The sequence below is a fragment of the Leopardus geoffroyi genome, chromosome X (assembly GCF_018350155.1).
Source record: "Leopardus geoffroyi isolate Oge1 chromosome X, O.geoffroyi_Oge1_pat1.0, whole genome shotgun sequence".
Lineage (NCBI taxonomy): Eukaryota > Metazoa > Chordata > Mammalia > Carnivora > Felidae > Leopardus > Leopardus geoffroyi.
The window spans coordinates 12045703-12071025 of record NC_059343.1 but is presented as its reverse complement, the minus strand read 5'-3'; the positions used below and the strand labels follow the sequence as shown (position 1 = coordinate 12071025).

Genomic DNA, 25323 nt, shown 5'->3' with positions numbered 1-25323 from the left:
GATACATGCATTATGAGTGCATGCTCACATTTTTTTTTTTTTGTAGCTAATAGTGATACGTGATCAAAGAAATGTGGAGAATATTATCCTAGAAAATTCCGATCGCCTGAAGTGGGACCCACGCAGCGGCGTATTTCAGCAACAGCCCCGAGGGGTTGGTGAGCACATTAAGATGATCGAGATGATCTTCCAAACCGGAAGTACTATAATTCTACCAGATGGGAAAGAGCGAGGACCCATTTATAGCGGTTGTTGTTGTTTTCTACTTAATGGTTTGGAGAACTGTATATTTTCCGTGGCAAATTTGCCGGAGAATTGAGGGAGCAGGAATGCCCTGGAGAAGGAGGTACAGCTGGAGGTCACAAGAAGAAGGGGAAAATGCAAGTCAGTGTTTCCTGCCGGGAGTTAGGCCTCTGGGAAGCATTGTTTTCAAAAGGCCTGGGTGGTAAAGGGTGGAAACTTTTTGTATTTACCTATTTCTGGTCAGGCCTAATAGCTTGAGTTGCTTAGGGCAACTCTGGTTTCTGGGAAACAGAACCAACTGAAGAACCCATGCCCTGCCAAAGTTGAGTCGAGCTGGAAAAAGAAGCCCTTCAAGTTCAGCACGCTGTTGATGAACTCTTCTCTTCGCCTGTTCTGAGAAGAAGCGTGTTGTATGCCTTTCAAAATCATCGTTTAAATTATAGCTTTGGGACTTTCCTGGTTTTAGCACTGAAAGTCCCCGGTCACTCCTGCTTGGTTACATTTAAGAACAGTTAGGAGTAAATCATCATGTGTCAGGGACATTTAAGGATGATGGTGTCTATTATGCTCTTAGTTGGGCTTAGAAGTGTTTTCCCCCCCAGGTTTTTCACTACAAGCCTCAGCAGGTTCTCTGACTTTGTTCAGGAGAACAAACCCGTCCTGTTTCCAAGGGTGTGCCCATCAGAAAAGCCACACTCCTATTTCCTGGACGGTGGCCAGCAGCCTTTGCATGCACTGCCCGCACCATATCCTGGAGAGGGAGGGAAGGGTGCTGGTGATTCACACCGAAAACTCACAGCTGGAATCAAACCCCCGTCTCCCACACAGCCTGTTTTTCCTACCTTGCTGTGTACTCTCAAAACCACACTATCCCATTGTTGAATCAAAGCTGGGGGTAAAAAGGAAGCCTGATCGAAATCAAACGCATGGGGCACCTGGGTGGCTCAGTCGGTTAAGCCTCCGACTCTTGATCTTGGCTCAGGTCATAATCTCACAGTTCATGAGTTCGAGCCCCGCGTCGGGCTTTGTCCGTGCTGACAGTGTGGAGCCTGCTTGGGATTCTCTCTCTCCCCCTTTCCCTCTGCCCCTCCCCTGCTTGCTTCCGCACATGTGCTCTCTCTCTCTCTCTCTCTTTCTCTCTCAAAAGAAATAAAAGAATCAAAACCCATTTTGGAAAGAAAACAATACTCTAGGAAAACTGGGAAAGAGGGATACTTTCTCAGTATCATGAAGACTATTGTTCGGTGAACTTCCCATGTCACATCTAACACTGAGATATTAGACATAATCCTGTTAATTTGAGGGGACAAAAAGACAAGAATGTCTACCAGCGCCATTATGATTTAATATCGCCCCGGAAAGTTCGAAGCTACTAATATGAGTTACAGCTGTTGGAGAGGAGGAGGAAAAATTATTTCTTTGTGGGACTATGCTAACAAAAGCAAACCCCACAGTGGCTGCATCCAGCTCTGGGCGGTGGCGTGACTGGAGGAGGAGGGAGGGCACAGGACGTTTCCAGAAGCTGGGCTTATGGCGCAGGCTTGGAGGTTGTAGCTTGTATGTTTGGCATGGTTTGCAGTTGAGGCGCAACAGATTATAGAAAGCCATCCTCACCCCCAAGACCCCTTTGGCACCACTGTGCTAAGAGTATCAACCAAAACTTCTTAGTAACTTGCTGAATTTAAAATAAATATGCAAAAATCACCCGCTTTCCTGCAGGAAAGCAATAACCAGATAGAATGGAGGAAATACCCCCTTCATTGTAGCAACGGGAGCCCCATGTACCTCAGAGGAAAAAGGCGTTCCCCTTTAACCCATTTAACCTACTTCTAGAAATCTCAATACTTTTCTGGGGGAAAAAAAAAAAGAAACCAAAGTAAGAATAAAGGCTCACTATACAAATGTTTATTCCATTTTTTAATTTTTTTAAAAGAATTTTTAAAATATCTATTTTTGAGAGACAGGGAAAAAGAGCGCAAGTGAGGAAGGGGCCGAGAGAGAGGGAGGCACAGAATCCGAAGCAGGTTCCAGGCTCTGAGCTGTCAGCACAGAGCCCAACGCAGGGCTTGAAATCACGAACTGTGAGATATGACCTGAGCTGAAGTCGGATGCCCAACGGACTGAGCCACCCAGGTGCCCCTGTTTATTCCATTTTTTAAAAGTTGAGCCAATTTCTCAACCTGGGCATTATTAACATTTTGGGAGGAGAATTCTTTCCGGTCAGGTGGTCCTGTGCACTGTAGGATGTTAAGCAGCTTTCCTGTCCTCTACTCGCTAGATGCTAGTAGCGCCCCCCTACCGCCAGGGGTGACAACAAAAAGTGTCTCCAGATACTGCCAACTGTCTGCTTTGGAGGACAAGGGCTACCAAATGACCCCCAGTAGAGAACTAGTGGTTTAAACACACGCATCCATACAAGGATACTACACAGCTGTTAAGAAGAATGCCACAGCTTGATATGTTCTAATATAGAATAATCTCCATGACAGTTGGAAAGTGACAGAATTATTATGGCATAGTGTAGGATTTGTATACAAAGCAAAGGCTATACCTTTATTCTTTAAAAAAAAAAAATAGTTTATTTTCAGTTGTACTGTGGGGAAAGATGGGCTATTTTACTGAGTGATTACTTCTACATACTACATTGATTCAGAGAAAATTCCAGAATTCACATTACACTGTCCAAAAGACGGTGCTTAGAAAACAAGCACATAATGGCAGATACAAATACATATTCACAAAGTTTTAAAAAAATATTTGGTGGTTTCTAGTATTTTCACAATATTGTGCAACTGTCACCTCTGATTCCAGAACAGTTTCATCAACCCCAAAAGAGAGCCCATACTTACTCAAAGTCACTCCCCATCTTCTTCTTCCCCCAGGCTCTGGCAACCATACTGTCTGTCTCTGGGGATTTGCCTATTCTGAACATTTCATATAAAAGGAATCCTGTGTTGGTCTTTTGTGTCTGGTTCCTTTCACTTAGCAAAAGTTCTCAGGGCTCATCCAAGTTGTAACATGTCAGAACTTCATTCCTTTTAATGGCTGAATAATTGTCCATCATATGGATATGCCACATTTTGTTTATCCAGTTGTCTGTCGATGGGCATTTGGGGTGTTCTTACTTATGCCTTGATTCTAGGGTATGTCTAAATGATCTCAATGGGGCACCTGGCTGGCTCAGTCAGTTGAGCGGCCAACTTCAGCCCAGGTCATGATCTCGCAGTTCGAGAGTTCGAGCCCCGCGTCGGGCTCTGTGCTGACAGCTTGGAGCCTGGAGCCTGCTTCGGACTCTCTGTCTCCCTCTGTCTGCCCCTCCTCCTCTTGCACTCTGTCTCTCGCTCTGTCTCAAAAATAAATAAACGTTTTTAAAAAAAGTCTGGATTTTAGAGTGTCTATGCCAGTGGTTCTCCTCTGGGGGTGCCTTTGCCTACAGGGGGTCCGTGTGGCAATTTCTGATCATACCATCTGGAGGGCGCTAGTGCCATCTAGTGAGTAGAGGCCAGAGTTGCAGCTGAGCGTCCTGCAGCTCAGAGGACGGTCCCCACAGCATAGAATTCAACCCGGGTCCATGTCAGGAAGCATAGGTCACACGAAGGAAAGTAGCAGTTAACTGTTTTTCAAAAGTTTTCCAAATAAATTCCCAGCAGACTTCCCCCTCTGTCCCACTCCTACCCTATGACGATTATAGGCAGAGAACATTCCTAGAATTCTCCTCCTTGGAGGAGGGGGTGTGATAAAGAGTGTAAACCAGTCATTAAATGTCCTTTTATGTCGCCAAATAACGCTTTTTAAGTGAGACTAAAATTAAGTCCAGAGTAAACGAACATAGGCCATGACGTGATAAAAAGCTTCTCGCAAAAATCTTCAACACTATTAGCAAAGCTGCTTCAGAGTTCTGCCTCAGTAGACACTCTTAAAATGAAATGCCTGACCCTATAGGACTAAACCTAAAGGAAATTTGCCATGCCGCATCGGCTACCAGTTTTATGAGAAGTTTCACATGCCTTCTTAACCGACTGAGCCACCCAGGCCACCCACCCACCTATACATTACTTATAAGCTTCACAGCAATCCTGAAAAGTAGGAATTGTCAGCTCCCCCATTTTACAGATGAGGAAACAGAGGCTCAGGGAAGTGGTGACCCATCAAGGTCACACAGCCCATGTAGGGCAGGATTGGGCAGGCCCATCTGATCCCGGGCCCACATGTGTCCAGTCTTCCATGCCACCACTCCTTCTGGAACAGAGTTCCCGTTCTATACATCTGATGTTGTTGCGAGACGTTGTCAAGTTAAAAACATTAGAAATGACACCCCCTGTGACACAGGTCTCCAGCTGTGGACACCTCACGGTCTTTCTGTTACTTACTGTGGGGCCCGATGCTTTTGTGGTTCAGGGATCCGAATCTCCCAGCTGTAAGTGCGAAGTAATGCTCTTATCTCTCTGAACATCCGTGCAATGAGGAAATGGATTAGGTTGGTTAACTGCCTGCATGTTTAAGGACAATCATTTAACTTCTTGTAGCCACAAGACCACTCATGATCTAGTCATAATGTGATAACAAAATCCTGCTTTCATTGCTCATGGCCTTTTAGTACAACCCACAAAATTCTTTTCCTCCTTCTCTACTTTTTTGCCCCACCCACCCCAGCTTTTCCCCGGTAATGAGACATTTTAAAATCATTGGGGGGCTGCCTCCTTCATGAGTGATGCCCCCATTCCTTCGGATTCTTGCTCATCAGAATGAATCTTCTGTGCTTCCTTGGGGACTAATTGTACTTCTTTTTAGTATTCACTTCTCTTACCTGCATGTTTTAGTAGTGTTTCCCCTGCTAGAGTGGTGGCTCCCTGAAGGTAGGGAAGTATGTTCCTTCTGGAGGCTTTCTAACTTCCTGTTTATGAGTTTCTGATGACATTTTCCCTTGTGCAAGCTGCAATGAAAGCAAAAAAAAAAAAAAAAAAAGAGATTTAAAATTACCCCCAAATGAAAAGTTTATTTAAAAAGACAAAAGATAGGGGCGCCTGGGTGGCTCAGTCGGTTGAGCGTCCGACTTCAGCTCAGGTCGTGATCTCACAGTTTGTGAGTTCCAGCCCCGCGTTGGGTTCTGTGCTGACAGCTCGGAGCCTGGAGCCTGCTTCGGATTCTGTGTCTCCCTCTCTCTGCCCCTCCCCTGCTCACACTCTGTGCCTCTCTCAAAAATAAATATACATTAAAAAAAATTTAAAAAAGACAAAAGATAAAAAATGACATCCCTATATCAGACCCCCTTATTATAAAATGTTTTATTGCTTCTTGAAGTCCAGAACCTGTGGCCCAGAAACCTCAAGCACAATGAACACGTTAGCCAAAAATTTGAGAAGTTAAATCCTTGCAATGAATTGAATCAGAATAAGAGTAATGCACCCAACAAAAGATGTCAGCTGCTTAATTAAATTCAACGTAATGAAATCTTAACAAAGTAGTAAACCAAGAGGTACATCCCTTAAGCCTAACTTGGCAAGAGTTCTGTGAGCGCCAAACCTTCATTGTTAGCTGTCTGTCTTGACAGCTTTCGACTAGAGACCGTGTGAGCAGAAAAACTTCCCTCTACACCACAACACAGCTGGTCCCTTGACGTCTAGATGGCAGCCTGCCACAGGGACACACGGTCCTGAAGCAGAGACCCCATGCACGTGCTAGAAGACATGCGTGGTTCTCAGTGGCTCTGTTAGAGAGCCCCCTCCCTGTTCCGGTGAGGTCTGGTAGGACAAAGTGTGCACACATCGTTAGGATCAGCAGAGGGCACTCTGAAGCAACAATACTTCCAAGGACCCACTTTCGCCCTGGCTGCAGACACTAGGCTTTTGCATGTAGGAAATTTGGGTGATCATAGAAGTCGGCAAACCATTCCCTGGAGGCCCCTTCAATATGACACAGGAAGTAAAACGAACGACGTGAACACCTTGACCACAGTTTTTCTTCTTAATTTTTTAAATGCTTATTTATTTTTGAGAGTGAGAGAGAGACAGAGTGTGAGTGGGGGAGGGGCAGAGAGAGAAGGAGACACAGAATCCGAAGCAGGCTCCAGGCTCTGAGCTGTCTGCACAGAGCCCGACGCGGGCTCGAACCCACGAACCATGAGATGGTAACCTGAGCGGAAGTCGGACACTTAACCAACTGAGCCACCCAGGCACTCTGCTTGACCACAGTTTTAAGAGATGTAGGTGGTGTTAGCCTGATGATTACACAAGGAGCCAGCGGTAGTTTGACTGAAGAGACTCCACGAAAGGTTGAATCCTGAGTGGGGTTTGAAGAGAAAGGGCATTCCTGGCCCTGGGGTCCTAGAAGCAGCTGGAAGGTTCTGAGGAAGTCTGCGATTCAGCTCACCTGAGTAGTTAGATTCAGGAAATGATTGTTAAAGAACCTTGATGTGCACGTCAGAAATTTTACTCCTAGGGAAAGGAAAATGAGTGCATTTTGGAGACTTTTGAGAACGGGAGCAACAGAAAAATATAAAAGGAAAATTGCCTTTAAATCAGTTCTTTTCGCTGTAGTTAGCCATTGTTGGGTGGAACTCTCCCACGTCCACACCAAGGAAGGACCCTGGGAGCACGTCCTGTCAGGAACCTGTGGCTGCCTGTCCCCCGCCCCGCCCCCCCACCTCTTCTCCACCTCACCCAGGAACCACGAGGCCCGTTGTCATCTTTGCGTACAGCAGCACAAAGACCCTCTTCTTTGCCAGAGGTGGCCAGTTCGCCTGAAGTCCTCGCAGCTGGCAGTCCTGGCTGTTTTTGCAACTCCCGTCAGACCTCACAACACGTCTGTTGCCGCCAAGATGGCAGGGAGGTTACCCTTTCTTAGGGAAGGCAATGAACAACTAAGTAATTCTATATTGTAGGGTCCCTCTGGGAAGAAGCTAGGGAGAAGGAACAAATCAGCAGAGGATAAAGAATAGACGGACCAATGTGATGGGCTGGTGGGGGGTGTCCCCTCTTAGGCAGTGATGTTTGAACAGAGGCCTGAACAAAGTGAGGAAACGAGCCACGAGACTATCGGGAGAAATACATTCCAGGAAGCAAGAGGGAAGACCCCCGAGTAGGATCTCTGCCCGTGGAAGTGTGGCAGGAGTGCCAGTTCTAGAACTTACCGAACACTTGATATGTGCCAGGCACTTTTGCACTCATTACCTCGTTGAGAACTCACCACGCTTGGTGAGCTCATCTCCTCTGTCCACATTGTACTTGAGGAAACCGGGCCTCCTGAAGTTAAAGGACTTGCCCCACATTTCACACCTAGTAAGTGACAAACCCGAGACTCCCTCGGGGGAGCCTGAGTGGTTCCCAGAGGCTGGGCCACGCCTTCAGGGCCAGAGCGCCCCCTTCCCCCCCCCCCCCCCCCAGCCCCAGCATTGGCCCCCAGGCAGGGTTGTGGCAGGAAATGGCAAGGCAGGCCCCAGGAGAGCCTTTAAAATATTTGGCCAAATACCCAAAAACCATGTTGGTTATCTTTTCCTTTTTTGTTCAAGCTGCCTTCTGGCACTTACCAAGGTGTTTATGTGGGGTCGAGATTGGATGAGCTTATTTAGTGCGGTGATATTTGAGAATTCTCAGTGATTTACGCAACTAATTAAAACATTTTTGTAAAATAACTTGGGTCCTTAACTGCATGGGTTCAAACATTACGTTTCTATCCTTGAAGAATCCTTGAAGACCCACTAGCCGCTTCTGTTATGCAATACGTTCCTTGCTGGCCTCTGGCAACAGCCATGACCTCAATTCATGTTTGTGTTTTGTTTTTCTCTTTTTCCTACTCAGCTACCAATAGAAAAACAGCCACCATTTGGGGCACCTGGAAATTAAAAGAAAATATAGTTTTACCTATAATGTCAACTTTTTGGTTTAAAGAAAAAGTCTTGCATCTAAAAACATTGAATGAGGTCAGCACACTCCTCCTCCTTAAATACCAGAAAGAAACAACAAACTTTATGATGTCTTGTGCTGTGATTCTGCAGGATTAATTTATAGCTCCTGGAGGTACACCTTGCTTCAATTTCACATCGCAAGTGCCACTTTTCTTTCGTTCCTGCTTTGGCTTTTTGTTTCTCTCCTTCCAAATATACAAACACACGAAGAGGTAAGAACCGACGAGGAAGCAGAGGTGTTCGGTGAAGACCCATGGAAAGTGGAGGATGAAGAAGGAGGAAAGGACGCAGCCGGATCAGGCAGCATGGACCCTCTTGCAGAAAACACCTGTTTCTGATTACAGATTTCTTAATTAGACACACGCAACTCTTGAGTTTAAACATAACGCCCCCAATTCCGTCAGCCACCCACGGCCGTTCTCCAGGTGTTGGCGATTATGTGACGTCCTAAAAAATCATCTGGATCGTGTTGACTCCCAGAGCACTGCTTGCGTTTAGAAAAATCCTGCGCAGGAATTCGTTTAAACTTGAGATCTCAGTGTGGCATTTACAGCACTTCGGACAAAGAAATAAATCAAAGATAATCATACATAAAGGGTCCTTGGTTTCCGATTTTTCTTTCCTCCCAACGGCAAAAAGTATGGTTTTTTGCTTTAAGAAGTAAAAGGTAGGCATTATGGGCTCAGTAAAGCCTCATTAACCAGACTTCTCTAATTCAGATTTTATAGTACTTAGAATGGGAGAAATGATGTTTACTTTTGTATTACCAGAGAATGGGGTAAAGTGGGGGGTGGGGATAACCACCTTCTCAGTCTTTGAGAAACAGTGTTGGCATCGCTTTCTAAAATAAAACTTGCAACACACACACACACACACACACACACACACACACACACACACCCCTCTCTTGGTGTCCACATAAATTTTCATCTTTAAATGAGTCATGCTCACTACAATTTACTTTTTAAAGTTGCCTGACGTATTTTTAGATGATTAACAACTTGAAAGTCCCTAGGCTTGGATAATTGAAAAATCTTTGGGGATGGAAAGAATACGATTTGAAAGAGACTCCTTTGAGAACCCAGAGCTTGAGGCCAAAGAGAATGAGAATTGCCTTTGTTATGCAGTTATTTTAATTAAACATGTATGCATAACAGGAACAGGAAAGCAATTCTAGACACTGTTTCTTCTAGTTTGGTTGTTTGAGATTTGGAAGCTTTTTATTTCTCTTCATCAATGCTTTTTTTGAGTTTATTTTTCAGAGAGACAGAGCGAGCATGAGCACAGGCAGGGGAGGGGAAGAGAGAGGGACAGGACAGAGGATCTGAAGCAGGCTCCGTGGTGACAGCAGAGAGCCCGGGGTGGGGCTCTCAAACTCGTGACCTGAGATCGTGGCCTGAGCTGAAGTCTGACGCTTAACTGAGTGAGCCACCCAGGCACCCCTCCCCTTGTTAATGTTTAAGCTTTGTATGAGGTCCTAAGTCCTTCATTCCTGTTGTGGCCTCTGTAGGAGTCCCAGGTCTTTTCTGCGTGGTAACATATGAAAGTCAGAGCTAGCTACATTGTTCTCTTCCATAGGATGGCGCTATTCTTCCGATTCTCTGTGTTTTCCCTTCTGTCTCACTGCCTTCTTGGCCAGCCCCGGTTCGCCCAAAGAGGGAACAAATAGTCACCAGCTTCTCTGCAGAATAAAGCATATCACTTTTTTTTTTGTTCACGGATCAGTGGTAATATCTTTATATTTTCGTAAAATAAAAAAGTGTTTTCCATTATAAAAAAGTAAACGACTCATTGTGGAAAACCCAAACTGTCAGAAAAGTGGGAAGGGGATAATAAAATGTGTTTGCAATTCCACCATCTGGAGATGACCTCTGTCCACGTTTTGGTGTGTTCATCCGGGCATCTCCAGGTGCGTCCTAACATGATGGGGTACGATTTTATTTAAATGAACCCATTTAAACTCATCATTGCATGTGGCCCCTTTAAGTAAAATTCCTGTTCAGTAACCTACTTGCTTTGATTAAATAGTATCTCATTTTTCTGTGTTGGTGAATAGACATCTCCATCACTTTTTAACAGTTGCAGAATGTTCTCCTGTCTTTTTGCTATTATAATAAATATTCCAAAGATAGGTTTGTGCTGACATTTTGTATTCTTGTTGCCTTCTTAGATTTAAATCTCAGAAGCCTATTTTTAACATTTAAATCTTTGTCCATTTGGAACATGTTTCCATATGTGGGGGCGGGGCTTACTCTCTTTTCTCATATGGTCAGTCCTTTGTTCCAATACTGTTTATTGAAAAATGCGCCCCTGCTCCCCTGATTTGGAATTGCTGTCATCATATAAATTCTCCACGCAAATGGGCCTCTTCTCGTCCCGTGCCAATGTTGCACTGTTGCCATTTAGTATAGCAAGTTGCCCTGTGGGGGTTTGAGAGTAGGAATCTAGTCAGGGTTCTCCAGAGAAACAACCACTAGGATGTATAGAGATGTACAAGAGGGGGTTTATTATAGGAGCTGGCTCACGCGGTTATGCAGGTGGAGAAGTCTCATAATCATCTGCCCTCTGCAAACTGGAGAGCTAGGAAAGCTGGTAGTATAATTTAGTCTGAGGCCCAAGTCTGAGAACTGGGGGCAGGGCCCGGGGCGGGGAACAGGGGAATGGGAGATGGGACAGGGGTTGCTGCTGGTTTTTAAGTCTCAGCGTCCCAAGGCCAAGAAGCAGGAGCTCCGATGTCTGAGGACAGAAGACGGATGTTCCAGCCAAAGAAGAGAGAGGAAGAATTCACCCTTCTTTTGTTCTCTTTGGGCCCCCAGCAAATTGGATGACGCCCACCCGCACCGGGGACAGCAATGTTCCTCACTCGGGCTACCGATTCACATGCTAATCTCTTCCAGAAACACCTTCACAGATGCACCCAGAAGTAGTATTTTACTATGTATCTGGGCGTCTCTTAGCCCAGTCACGTTGACCATCACAACCTAGAACCTCCAATTTCTGTAGCCATCTGCCTGTCACCTGCTGAGGCCATTCTGTACACAGTGTACCTCATTGTCATTGCTCGGCAGGATGACATGTGGAGAGTCCTCATGTCAACCAGCCCTGATTTCTATTGTCGTTAAGTGCCCGATAAGTCTTTAGTTTCAGGAAGTGGCATCCAACGAAGCTGGTTCAAGAAGAAGGGGGTTTATTGTAAGGCTACACTATAAGATTTCAACAGCTTCACAGTGTCGGGTCTTTAATTGCCCTTAGTTTGGGGTATGAGGAGGCATAATAAATGATGGCCTGTTTTCCCAGCATGAATTCTGAGCCATTTGACAAGATGAAAGAGAAAGATGGCAGACACACGAAAAACACTTTGTTTCCGAGATAGCTGATATTGGAGAGTGTGGCTTCTCTCTACATGCAGCTGGGCTTCCAAATACTGTATGCAAAACTTAGGCAGACTTTATTCAGATCTCACTGGCTGTGCTGGACCCCTGAAGGCCACTGCCATGGGGGCTGGCCCCTCCCAGAAGCACTTGCTTTCTGTGGGCAGGCTGGTTACCAAAAAGGAAGGGGAGAGGCAGGGATTTGGCCTTGAAATGTGGCTGGTACAACCGAGGAGCTGAATTTTTTTTTTAATTTTTGTTTAATCTGTATTTATTTTTGAGAGAGAAACACTGTGTGAGCAGGGAAGGAGCAGAGCGAGAGGGAGACACAGAATCGGAAGCAGGCTCTAGGCCCCGATCCATCAGCACAGAGCCCGACACGGGGCTCGAACTCACGAACTGTGAGATCGTGATCTGAGCCGAGGTCTGACACTCAACCGACTGAGCCACCCAGGCGGCCCATGAATTTTTAATTTTCGTTCACTTTAATTGATTTAAATTTCAACGGCCACACGTGGCTAGTGGCTAATGGCTACTCTATTGAACAATACAGAATTTCTTTCCGTTCTTAGCATGGACATGCCCCTAGAAAAGTTGACTTTAACGTATATGAATTTGGGGCACCTGGGTGGCTCGGTCAGTTAAGCGTCCAACTCTTGATTTCGGCTCAGGCCATGATCTCACAAACCGTGAGATCGAGCCTGGTGTCGGGCTCTGCACCGACAGTGTGGAGCCTGCTTGGGATTCTCTCTCCCTCCCTCCCTCCCCCCTCTCTCAAAGGCGTCGTATGGGCTAGCACGGCCCTTTCACTGAGATTCATTCCCTCAGCTTGCCTTACTGTCTTCGTTGCTCCTGACACTTTCCTCACCACGTTTTCTGTGGAAAAAGTGAACAGTTCTTCACAGCTGGCCAAACACCTACTTTTTCTTCTGCTTGTTTTCTCAAAGGTATCTTACCTCCTGGAAGGGGGCAGCATGGCCCATGAAGACTTCTGTGGACATGTTGGTCAGATGAACCCAGGAGACCTGCAGGTATGGCCAAGTTCATGGAACTGCTGGTGGTTTAATCATCTGTGGGTGTACATGCTTCGTCTCACCCACTTCTAGTACATTCATGCTTTCCTCCCCGTCTCTTGTGTGTTTTTGACCTCTTCCTTTCTGTGGATCCTTCCACTTAGCCTAGAAACCTGCACAGGTGTCTTGTATTCTTCTCTCAAGCTTTCCTTGACCCCCCTCAATCACTTTTTAGCTCCCAACTAGTCCTTCTCTTAAGTTTCTCCAAAGCATAATCAAGAATGATTATCTTAACCTCCTCATCCATTTTATCCTTCACTCACTGAAATCAGTGCTGGCCTCACAACCTCCACCCAGACCCCTGCCGAAGCCATTCAGACAGTGGTCACGCATGATGTCCCCATTGCCAAAGTCGGCATACCAGTTTCAGTTGTCATCTTTCTAGACCTTTCTGCTGCATTTGCAACATTGCACTGTTTATCTGCCAACTTGTTCGCAGGGTTCGGTGGTGTCACTTAAGACGATGACCCAAACCTTGCCGCCATCCTGGGCTTGTTTGAGACACGTTTCAATCTCCAGGGAATGCTTGGGTGTTCTTTGCTGGGTTTGTAAGTCTGAACTCTGTGTCAGGAACTTTCTGGGGTTATTTACATATCTCGTGGAGTGATAACTGCAGAAATTTGCATCGTGGTGTTTCATGAACACGAAATTGAAAGCAGTTTCATACACATAATCTCTCTAAGGTAAGTATTCTTTTTACCTCATTTTTAAAATGAGAGAGTGGGGATTTACTGATGTTAAAAAAAAAGATGTCCATGGCATCAGAGCTAGTAAATGGTGAGGTTGAAAAGAGGAATCTGGGGGTGCCTCGGTGGCTCAGTCAGTTAAGTGTCTGACTCTTGAATTCAGCTCAGGTCATGATCTCATGGTTTGTGAGATCGAGCCCACACTGGGCTCTGTGCTGACAGCGTGGAGCCTGCTTGGAATTCTCTCTCTGCCCCTCCTCCGCATGTGCCTGTGCTCGCTCTCTCTCGCTCTCTCAAAATAAATAAAAAAGAAAAAGGGAAATCTGTTCTTCCCCCCTCCAAATCTGATAGGTGGGCCGTATTAAGAAAGTTGCTGCCAAACTAGGTTGTGCCTAAAAAAGGATGAAGAAGGTACAAAAAGTAGATCGAAAATATGGAGAGTTGAGCCATAAACGAAACAGGAAAGCAAACAGGAGGACACATCCCTGAGGACCAGCACCGGCTGCCGTCAGATGGAAGCCGTGCGGCACGGAAGGGCACGGAGATCTCCCTCACTGCCTTAGAGCGGGGGGCAGCAGCTGCTTTCTCTAATGACCAGGTGGCGACGTTTTAGGCTTTGTGGTCATAGTGCCCGAAGTGTGGCAGCTCCTCAACTCCGCCTTTACGGCACAAAAGCAGACAGGCAGCGCGTCCGTGAGCAGGCACGTCTGTGCGCCAGGAAAACTGAACGTAGGGAACCAAGTGGCCCGCTGGGTTTGGCCCCTGCGCTGTAGTCTGCAGACCCCTGGGCTAAGTTTAATCGGTCTTCTCAAATGGAAGATGGAAATCAATCTAGATGTGTCCCGGCCTGCTTGCAGGTTGGTGCTGATCCTGCTCCTTCTTGCCTCAGAGCCTTTCCGCGTGCCGTTCCCCTTGTGTGGAATACCTCCCTCTCCCCCTAACCCTGGTCACTTCTCACTCCCTGTCCGGGTCTCGGCCTGAAGCTTGCACCCTCGGGCGAGCTGCCTGGAACAGGCAGGTCATTCCACGTGCTCTCACACACACCTGCCGTGCCCCCCAGCGCCCCAGGTGCAAGCATATGCGGGCGATTATTTGTTTATGGAGTTCTGTCCCCCACCGTGGCCGTCTGGAAGACGCTGTCGGCGGCCTGCGTCCTCGCCGTCTGGCCCGCTTGAGGCCAGGTGGCAACAGTCCCCATGAGTGTGCGTGGCCGCCCGTCTCCCGTGCCGCTGCTCTGCCTGAGGGCTTTCTCGGCAGCCGGGCGTGCCGGGGATTAAACACCCCCCGAGGAACTGTTGTCCAAGAGGGTCGGGAGTTGGGGGGTAGACGGCTCGCCTCCCCCACCCCCGTGTGCACCCGTCTGCCCCGCTCGCGGTGGGGCCGAGCCCCAGATGCCCACAGATGTCCCCTGCTCATTCACACCCTTCTCTCCTGCCTAGCTCGCTGTTTCCCACGTCACCTGTGCTTCCTGCAGCAACCGCCGCCCCCCCCCCCCCCCAATAAATACTTGGCCTTAAGGCCTTTTGTCAGGATTTCTGTGGCCGGAGGCAAGCTAAGACAGGCAGGAAACCTGTCGGCCACGTTCCATCCCTTCATCCCCAGATGCCCAGGTTGGCGTCTCGGGTTGGCCCCTGATGTGCTCTCAGTAAAGAAACGGACAAACGCTCGAAGACTCTGCACGACAGCGGAGGCGACGGGCGTCTCTCCACGCCGCGAGGGCTCCCTGATCGGAACCGAGCGGGCAGCCGCGAGCCACCTGCCGCGGCGCAGCGCATGCCGGGAGCCTCCGCGCGTCGCGGCAGGCCCCCTCGCCCCCCCACGCAGCCGTAGGCCCCCACGCACGTGGCGGCGGGCCCGCGGGAGTGGCCTCCCGCTGCCGCGAGTACTGGCGTGACGGCTGCCAGCTGCAGCCCGTGCCAGGCACTGCCCTCTGCCGCAGGAAGCGCCTCTCCCCGGGCACTTCTCCCTACGGAGGGAGGGTGGCCCTCGGCTCACGGTCTGCCGGTGTGGGGACAGCAAAGCCCGCTTGCCTCTTCTGGGTTTGGGACGATTGTGCAGGCTCCCCCAGTGCCGGCGCTCCGTGTCGGACCGGCCGGGGCCTCCGCCGTAACCGCAGCGCCGCCGCTTGGCTTCTCCCGCAGCCCGATGGGGTCTTGTTTTTCACTTAAGGTGTGTCTACCCAGAGTGCACCCCGGTGTGCCCTCTGCCTGCCCTCCCCCCATCCCAGAGCTCAGTCGAAGACTCGGGGATCCCAAAGAGAAGATTCTTCCATTTGTGTGAATTTCAGAGCTGACGCTTTGAATTTAAGTGAGGAAGGTTGGGAAGCTTTTGGAATCCCGGAAAAGGCTTCAGCAATGGTCACTGTCGCCTGGTTACTCCTCACGACGCCCAGGGACTCCGAAAGCGGCACCTGTAAGGTGCCTTGTGTCGTCCCCATGACCTAACTGCCCCCCCCTGCAGGCTCCTTAGAGGCCGGGTGACATTTCCTTCTCGTGGGTCTCCCCTTTGCAGTGGATGACCGCGGGCCGGGGCATTCTGCACGCGGAGATGCCTTGCTCGGAGGAGCCAGCCCACGGCCTACAGCTGTGGGTTAATTTGAGAAGCTCGGAGAAGATGGTGGAGCCTCAGTACCAGGAACTGAAAAGTAAAGAAATCCCTAAACCCAGTAAGGATGGCGTGACGGTTGCTGTCATTTCTGGAGAAGCCCTGGGAGTAAAGGTGAGCCGCGCTGTCACGTGTCTGTGGAAGCTCAGGTGTGCAGTGAAGGGAGGCCGGCCCCATCCGGGTCACCGCATCCCCCTGGGTTGATCACGGTTCACATCCCACAGGGTGGGCTTGCTTCACAGGTGTCAGAATAAGTGGAACCCAAGGGAACCCACGCATTTTTTGCCACGTGCAAACCCACAGAGTGAGGAGAATTACAAGAAAGTAAGCTCGTGGAAAAAATCTGGTCAGAAAGCAACCTTGGGGGTGCCCGGTTGAGCATCCAACTTCGGTTCAGGTCATGATCTCGAGGTTGGTGAGTTTGAGCCCCGCATCACGCTTGCTGCTGTCAGTACAGAGCCCGCTTCAGATCCTCTGTCCCCCACCCCCCCAGCCCCACCCCTTCTCGTGCTCTCTCGAAAAATAACGTTTTTTTCTTTATAAAAAGCTTTCAAGGTCTGTCTTAACACACGTGCGAGTTCTCACCTTTCACCTCTAGTACGGTTTTATGGCTCCTCGGTACTGCAAGTCTGTGACCTTTGAGAGACCAACTCCACTCTCCACAGATTTATTTAAAGCACTTATGCCCAGCTTGGTGAGGGAAACACACCACTGCACCATGGGAGGGTTTTGTTTTTTTTAATGTAACATTTATTTAACCCAAACGTGCCATGCCCTATACCTTCTTTTCAACTGAGACTGTATAATATTTAGGTTTAGGGCCCCACCCTTTCAATCAAATAAGATCAATTTAGGCTAAAGATTCTGGACACACTTGTGGTAGGAAAAGGGTGTGGCAGATACTGTGTTAATTAACTGCACGCCAGAGCCACCACTGGGGAGGCCACGTGATTCACGTGGTGATGGCCAGCTGCGTAGTGAGCAGGGTGGTGTGGTCTCTTAGGTGGCGTTTCCCAGAGGCAGACCCTGAGATGGGAATTCATGTGCAAGTGATTATAAACGAAGTGTCCCTAGGAGAACAGAAGAAGGAACCAGGACGGGGAAGGGAGCCAAGCAAGAGTCAGGCAAAGTCCCAAAGAGGACAGGGACTCTGGAAGGTTCAGTCTGTCTCAAAGTTGTCCTGACCCACCCTGAGCAAGGGAGCTGGGCTTTCATGTTCTCTTACTCAAAGGCATTACTTAAAGGCCATTGAGTTTGGGGCCGGGGGTGGCTGGAAATGGTTCACAGGGTTCCTGGGGGATCTGAAGGTTCTGACATCTGGTTCCACAAATGCCACCATATTGGGAACCACTTTGCCATTCTCCCTGTGGGTGGTCAGCGCTTAAAACTACCTTAAATACTACCTTACCTACATTTCAGTTTTGTTTATATGCGCCCACAAGGATAATGGCTCGGCAGTGGTGACTAGCCAGCCACTCGGGGTGTGTTGTGTGTTGTGTGTGTTGTGGTGAACAGGTTGGTCAGGATTGTCGGTTGCGTCACTTTGATTTGTGTTTCCAGGGCAGACAGAAGTAACTGAAGAACAAAAATCAAAATTTGCTCTCCACTGAGCATATATATATCTGACTGTTTATACCCCTAGCACGCCTGTGGCTTACTTTGTGGTTGGAAATGTGACCCTTCCTTGTGTTTCTGTGACCCATTTCTGTTTTGCCAAACGCTGGACAGTGCGCTGTTCAAATGTGCGTCAAGACTTTTCTTCCCTTCAGCTCCACAGCAGAATTCAGATGCTGTGCAGTCTTCCCGGTAGAAGGCGAACGACGTCGTCGTGTGTGGGGTCAGGCGGGGAGGCCTAAGGAGAGCTGGAATAGGGCACATGCTAAGCGGCTCCTTCTGATGCCTGTGGCAGTTTTCATTCTGCGTGTCCAGGACTCTAGAGTTCTAGGGACACGCCTTCAGGGGACGCCGAGGTGGAGGGTGGAGGTCGAGATCATTTTCCCTCTTCACTCTCGCCAAACCACAAGGTCTTGTGCAGTCACGTATATTGGAATCGTCCTTAAGATTTCTTTTAGAAAAAGAGCTGTCTGCAGCTAAAAAAGAGAAATTAGACCACAGATTTGATAGATAAGCAAAGCCGGCAATATCACGAATCCTTAGAGTTCACAACTGCTTCTCATTTATGGCAAACACGATGCAGTTTTAATGTTGGAGCCGGTTCCAATCACAGGCAGAAGGACGTTTTAAAGTACTTCCGTGCAGCAGACCGCCTGGTCTTGCAATCACCACCAAGAATGAGAGACCAGAGGTAATGTTTTAGCTTTGTAAAATCGCGTCTTCATAGCGCTGCCGGCCTCCCTCTTTTCCGTTTTGTCGAGTAAGGTCTCGGAAGTGAACTACATTCTCCTAAGTAAAAGATCAGTCTTTATCATGAGAGTGTCTTAATAAGGGACTCTTGGAACCTTGGGCAGCATTAATTTGAATCTTGAGAGGCAGCGTGGTGCTCTGGTCACCAGCATGGCCTCTGGAGACAGTCTGAATTCGAATCCGCGCCATGAATTAGCTGTGTGGCTTTGGGTAAGCCGCTTAACCTCTCTGCGTCGCTGTACTCCTCTGTAACATAGGGTTGCTGTGAAGATTCAGTGAGCTTTTGATCTATTTAATCTATCATGACAGCACCAGACACATCGTAAGCACCATGTAAGTGGTAGCTGTTACTATCTGATTACTTCATGTTAACTGGGGCAGGAGCTGGGCTGAGATTTATGTTTGCTGTCTGTGCTAAAGAGGCTCGCTGGGATTCGGGAAAGACCGTCAGCCTGCTCTGAAGAAAAGATACCAGCATGAGTCGTTGTAAAGATGGTGGGACTATTGGCCATTTCTTTTTGGGTCTCCTAAGAAACATAGTTTTGTACATCTGCAGCCTTAATATCGGCTCACCAAGGAAAGACTGAGCCTTAAAAAGCCTACATGTACCTTAAATCAAACTGCAGATTGTTTTGCATCGGGAAGATAATTTTAAGCTCGGTTACAAGGTGAGGCTGGGAAAATACCTTTCAAGAGATTGATGTGTTTCTAGTCCACAACAGCTCCTCTCCTGTAACTACGATATCTAGAAAACGGAATTAGTGACCGTCCCAGCCCCTTTCCAGCTTTATTCATATGGATCACCTGATTCAGCAGGTGCTCGGGTGAGGCCCGAGTCTTCATTGTGAACCAGCTCCCAGATGATGCCAATGCTGTGGTCTAGGGACCAGCGTTTGTAATACCTGTAATGACTGTGGGACCCAAGATGCAGGAGTTGACTCATCAGGAAGAACAGGTTGATTATGTGCCTAGAGAAGATACTAAGGTTCAGCTCTGTGGCTTTTGGCAAACCTTACTTAACCTTTCTGGACTTGGGTTGTGACACGCATGAAAAAGGTGAGGGAGTTTTGTGCAGGATGCTATAAGCTTTTGCAAGCAGCGCAACTGTCTTTTTTTTTTTTTAGTTTGAAAGGTAGACGTGTCCCTATTCCCAGGTTGTATGTGTCTCTGCACTTAAGGTTGGGAAGCCACTGCCAGTTTTGAGCCAAATTCTGCCAGGACATCACCATCTAAAGTGAAGGCTGAAGAAACGAGGAAAAGATAAAAATGGGATACTTTGAATAGTTTGTCACTTCTGGAAGGTCAAAATCACATGTTTATTTTCACGACCGTATGAAATTCTCCAAAGCCCATTCCATCCTTATCAGGATGAGCCATGAGCCGTGTTTATTGGAATATAATTTCTGCCACAAATGCCTCTACTTGCCTCCTGCTGTTGTAAATTCCATTGTGTGGAAAGCAGACCTTAAGGAGGCCTCAGCCCCACTGGGGTCACAAAAATGGCAATCAGGAGCCAGACTGCCTGCGGTCAAGGCCAGCTCCACTACTGCGTAACTTTGCAAACGTCACTTAGGCTTGCTGGGCCCAAGTGTTCTCAACTGTAAAATGGCTCGAGAGGATTAAATTGGTTAATATATGTCAAGAACTTAGAACAATACCCGGTGCAGAATAAGCTCTAAGAGGTTACGGCTCTTACTTGCCAAAGCTTTGTACTGTGTTCATGTGGCCTACAAACATGACAGAAAGGATCTTCTTTTTTATTTAAAATTTTTTTTTAAGTTTATTTATTTTAGAGACATTGCACAAGCAGGAGAGGGGCAGAGAGAGAGGGAGACATAGAATCAGAAGCAGGCTTTGTGTTCTGAGCTGTCAGCACAGAGCCCTACCTACTCTGGGCTTGAACCCAGGAACTGTGAGATCGTGATCTGAACCAGTGTCGGATGCTTAACCGACTGAACCACCCAGGTGCCCCAAGGATCTTCCTTTTGACGGGCAGATTGTATATGCATGTGTTGGACGATGAGCAAAATTTTCAAAATTCACTTTCCAAAAAGAGTTGACCGAGCATGTCCTGTAATTCGCTGAGATCTTACCACTGTGCCCCAACACCTGACACACTGCCTGATACATACGAGACAATAAACATTTTCTGGGTGCGTAAGTGAAATCATTAGAATGTAAATGAATGCTGGAATATGAGAAATGGGTGAACTAGTAAGGTGGAAAATTAGGGATTAAGAATGATTGCAATAAACTTAATATGAGCTAACTAAAAAGTTGAGACAACAGTAAAAATAGCTAAATTGTATTTTTAAACTAAGGGATTAGGAAAAGAAAAAAGTATACATTTTTTCTTTAAACGTGAATACTAGGCTGTTTTGCAAGACCCACATTGTTCCCTGCAGGTCTCTTAAATTCGAGCAGTGACAACAATGATGAGCAGAGGTGTGGAGGCTTAGGGGTCCACAGGCACGTGTCTTCTTGCTTTAGCATCTTTCCTGTGGGGTTTCAAGGTGTGGCTTGATCTCTAGTAGGGAGACATACTTCCCAGATTTCACTGTAACCCTGTTGTGATATCTGCCCCCCTTTTTGGCTTCAGTTTTGCCCCGGCAGGCATTGGAAGATCCCGTGTCCCTTGGGCAAGTCTCTCCACAAAAGAGCAACCTGCCCACTAATCAGCCTGTGTTGGTTGTGGCTTGGCATATGACTTACAACCAAGTCTGATTCTTACCTCCAATGCAGAGAGCCGATGGGGGTTTTTAGGCTGTGTACCCGGCCACTGATGCACACACACACTTCTTCCGACACCAGAGCTAGAAAGAGCCACCCACCACATTTGCCAGCTTTGGTTTTCATCTGGGAAACCTTAAGGGCCTAATGTCATTTGAAATACTTCATCACCAGTATACAATTTTGTTAGTATTCCTTCTACCTTAGTTTGATTAAAAAGTGTGTGTGTGTGTGTGTGTGTGTGTGTGTGTGTGTGTGTATGTATGTGTGTGTGTGTGTGTGTAGTTTACGTGGCTTTCAGGGAAGTACTGTGATAGCACATCCAAACAGGTGTGGGTTTTGGGCAATCATAATACTGGATAGTAAACTTAGAACATTTTTTCGTTGTACCTATTTCTCTATTTCAGGGATAATTTGAACTCTCTGATTACATCTGGCACATTTCAATGGATCTTGCTGACTTTATGGTTGACCCCCCTCCCCCAGGTCTCCACTCCCCCTGCCCCTCTTCTCTTCTGAGTTTGCCTCTGTTCACTTTGTGATGTGGGGAGAGCTGGCCTCTCCTTCCTTCCTCAGCTCAGAACGGCTTCTCAAAGTAGCATTTAAAACACTATTAAATCATGGAAACAGGTGGCACGGGCCCACTTTTTTCTTTTCTTTTCTTTTCTCTTCTTTTCTTTTCTTTTCTTTTTCTTTTTTTGTCTTTGAAGTATTCCACCAGGTTCATGGGCGCAGATGGAAAAAGAATGACAAATATTCTCCTGATCGCAGAGGTGGTGCGTGGCATGGTGTGTTTCTGACGAAGGGAACGCGAGAGAACAGGCTTTAGCTGCCCCAGAGAGTGAGAAGACAGAAAAGACACTTGCCCAGAAAGGAATCGTCCCTTCCGAAGCCTTCTCTGTTCACTCATTTGATCTATAAGTCGGAGCGCTCTGTGATCGGCTTGAAAACTGGATACTTAAAAACCGTTCCTTTTGGGATGGGGCTGGGGGATAAGGACGGACCTGACCCTTCTCTCCATATGTCTTTTTCTTTTCAGTTTTGAAAGCTGTATATGATTACACATTTAAAATAACCAGTCAAAGCAGAAAAGGAAAACAAAACCGACATCTTAAAATCAAAACCGAACAGAAACAGATGAAGACCTTAAAATTTGTGTAAAGATACCAGCAACATAACCACACAGAGAAAGTATTTACTTTCAGGGCTTTTAACCATAGGTCTCTGATACATTTTTAGTGGAATGTACTTTCTAAAGACAAAAAAAAGGCACAAAGATTTTAAACTTGACTCCATAGTTTATTGTTAGTGTTGGCATTATAATTTAAAATTTTTCGCGTATATTGAAATAAAACAAATGAGTTAACTTGATAATATTTTGAGGAGTCAAGGTTCTCACTGTAAGAAAAAAATAGGGATAGATATAAAAGAAAGAGCTAAGAAAAATACTTAATGTTCAACATTACATTGAACACTAAGTGGACATGTAAAAAAAAATGGATGGCCATTATGTCTATGAAGCAGTTTCTGGAAACCTAATATGATTTGACCATTTTAGGAATCTGAAGCTTTTTAATCATGTAATTTTATCTTCCTTTCTGATAAAGGTCTTTATTTTCCTCTGGTTTTTGTTTCCACTGATTATTTTATTTTTTTATTACTGTCCACGTTTAATTAGATGCTATAAGGGAGGCTAAATTAAAGTTCCACCTAAGAAAACCACAATCACCCAAATGAATCATGGCTGAATTTCCCTTTTGAGACCTTAAGTAAATAGTGGATGGGTATAGGGAGAGAGGAAACGAAATACCAGCATAAGGCAGCCTTCTGGTCTCCTTTGACATAGCATGAGGGAAACACCATTTGCGGGGAAAGGATATGGTGAAGTACAGTCCTGTAGAAACGTGAACTTGAGGATTTCACCACCTCTGCCTCCTTGCTGCTGTTCGCCAAGGTCCAGCCTATGTCCCCTCTCTTCAGTGAAGCCTTCTCAGCTGCCCTAGATCTACACAACCATCTACCTTCAATCCCAGGGGATTTGGAGACAGTTATTTAATCCATGTGTCCCATTTGTCTGTGAGCTCTGTTCATTTAGTCGTTAGGCACCAGCTGTGTGCCCATCATGCAGTGCCCTGGAGATACGATGTGAATGAGGAATGTCCACCGTTCTCAAATAAGGTCACGGTCTAACTGGGGAGGGAAACTGACACACGTCGACAGTATAATGTGGTACGTGAGAAGCTAAACCAGCAGTAGGCAAAACTTCCATGGCAGTCGGAGGAGGGACAATTGATTTTGCTTGTGTGCATAAAGCGAGGGAAAGAAAGAAAAGAGAGGGGGACAGAGGTCATGTCCTAGAATGGCCGGTATTAAAGGCATGGATGGTAGGAGTGCAATAACTCTTTGGGGATCCTGATGTCAGGATGCATGGATGACCAGATCCTGGTGGGGTTGTGACGGGGCAGAAGGAAATGGTGCAGAGTACTGGGCTGGAGGGAACTCCTAGACCAAGTCTGTCTACTCCTGGATTTTGCCTATGGCTGATGTTGGCTGTATGTGTTCCAGTATCCCTCTCTCCCAGGGTTGTCAGTAGCGTGGTTTGAGGATAAGGTAGGGTGGAGCGCTGCATGCAGTCTGCTGTCCTGTCGAATTTCACAAGGCAGTTCGTTCTGTAGGAGCGGCTGCCCCAAAGGACCATGTAGCCCGAGCAGATGATCTGCATCATTCCACACACAAGAACAAAACTTGGTTCTGATTCAGTGTTGAGAATAGGCACAATTCGGTCTGTTGGTCTTGTTTAGTAACGAGGAGGACACCAAAGAAATGCATCCAGCAACTTCAAAGACAGGCACTTCATTTGTAGTGAGGAATGTTCAAGTAAACAGTGGTCAGGATTTGCTCAAATCAGCTGTGCGAAAGGTTGCTCTTGCCCAGGGCGGTCCACTCACCCCAGAAATAGCATTCTTGGTGTGCACAAAGGGTGCCAGATGTTATTATTCCTTCACGATGTCCTTGCGGACCTAGGAAGTACATTCCAGTGGTGGTAACAAGCCCTTTTCTGGCAATACGTGAAGAATGGATAGGTGTGCTTTTAAACCAGATGTTACATCCCGTGCCATTCTTACATCGTTGGCCTTGGTAATCAGGAGTACAGATTAGCAAGGAAATTTAGAATAAGAGTATAATGAAAGCCATAAAAAACCAAGGCGTCGCCTTCAATAAAAGTGAGTGGACACTTTATAGCTCATTGTAATCACTTGGTCGACTGTCAAGGCTTGCACTTTTAGGATGTAAGAAGTCTTTCCCCAGGAACACATTACATGTGTTTCTCTAACCAGAGTGAAAGCTACAGGACTGCTTCAGGTAGCTTCGGAGGCTCTTGGACGTTGCATTGGAAGATGAGCTCTTGTGGATATAAATGAGGTAAACGGCAGTATTTTAAAGACTGCTATTGGTGTCTATAAAGCCATGCTGCTGCGAGCTCCAAACACGGTTGTTTATTTTGACTGAAGCACAGACGCTTAGGGTCACGTAGCTTATAAACAGCTTGACCAAACTCAGGCTAAAACGTGATGAGAAAATGTGGTGTCAGATGTAATTCTGATTACTTGAAGCTTTAAGAATTCTGCTCCTGTGGCTAGGTGTAAGTCCTCTCAGACAAGAATTTTTAAATTTCAACTCACGTGGGCTCTAAATCATTGATAGGGTTTACTCTATTAAAGGAAGAGCATGTTGTGGTCTTAAAACCACAGGGGGATCCTTTTTATCCTCCCTTGCGTGCCCTTGGGCTGTTTGGTATTCCCTTGGCTCAGTAAAATGAGATGAGGAAGCGTTCTGATCCTCCCTTTCCTGGAGGGACTTCCATACTGGCCATGGGGAATTGGAAGGATTTCCCAGAAAGGTATCTATGCCTTTATAGTTTGGTTGAGCTCAGCAAATAGGTATTGAGGCCAACCGCGTGCATGACACTGTGAAGGTATGAGGGGAAAAGATGAAAGGAATCAGGGAGCTGGAAGGGCACGGTCAAAGGAAGGGACAGGCACGTCAACTGCTAACACTAGTATACCGTGTGGTGAGTCACCAGGCTTGTGAACATGGTGGCTTTAGCGGAAGGCAGAATAGAGAGGAGGCTCAACACAATCAGAAGGTTCAGGAGAAGCAGGCCCGTGTCTCAAGGAGCCAGCTGATAGGACAAAGATCTTTTTAACTTTTCAATTTCCTTTTCTTTTTTAAAAATGTTTACATTGAGAGAGAGTGAGCGCTAGTGGGGAGGGGCAGAGAGAGAGGGGGAGAGAGAATCCTAAGCAGGCTCCATGCTGTCAGCACAGAGCCTGACGTGGGGCTTAATC

The 25323-nt window shown here is 47.0% G+C and overlaps 1 protein-coding gene across 3 annotated transcripts in view; it reads left to right on the top strand.

Annotated features, from left to right (window-relative positions):
• PIR (pirin) overlaps positions 1–25323 on the top strand; it is a 90397-nt gene that overhangs the window by 12017 nt on the left and 53057 nt on the right. For all 3 annotated transcript variants that reach the window (XM_045472300.1, XM_045472301.1, XM_045472299.1), the window contains exons 4-5: positions 12465–12548; positions 15788–15994. In XM_045472300.1, coding sequence (XP_045328256.1) covers positions 12465–12548; positions 15788–15994 — 291 coding nt within the window. The remainder of the gene's footprint in view (positions 1–12464; positions 12549–15787; positions 15995–25323) is intronic.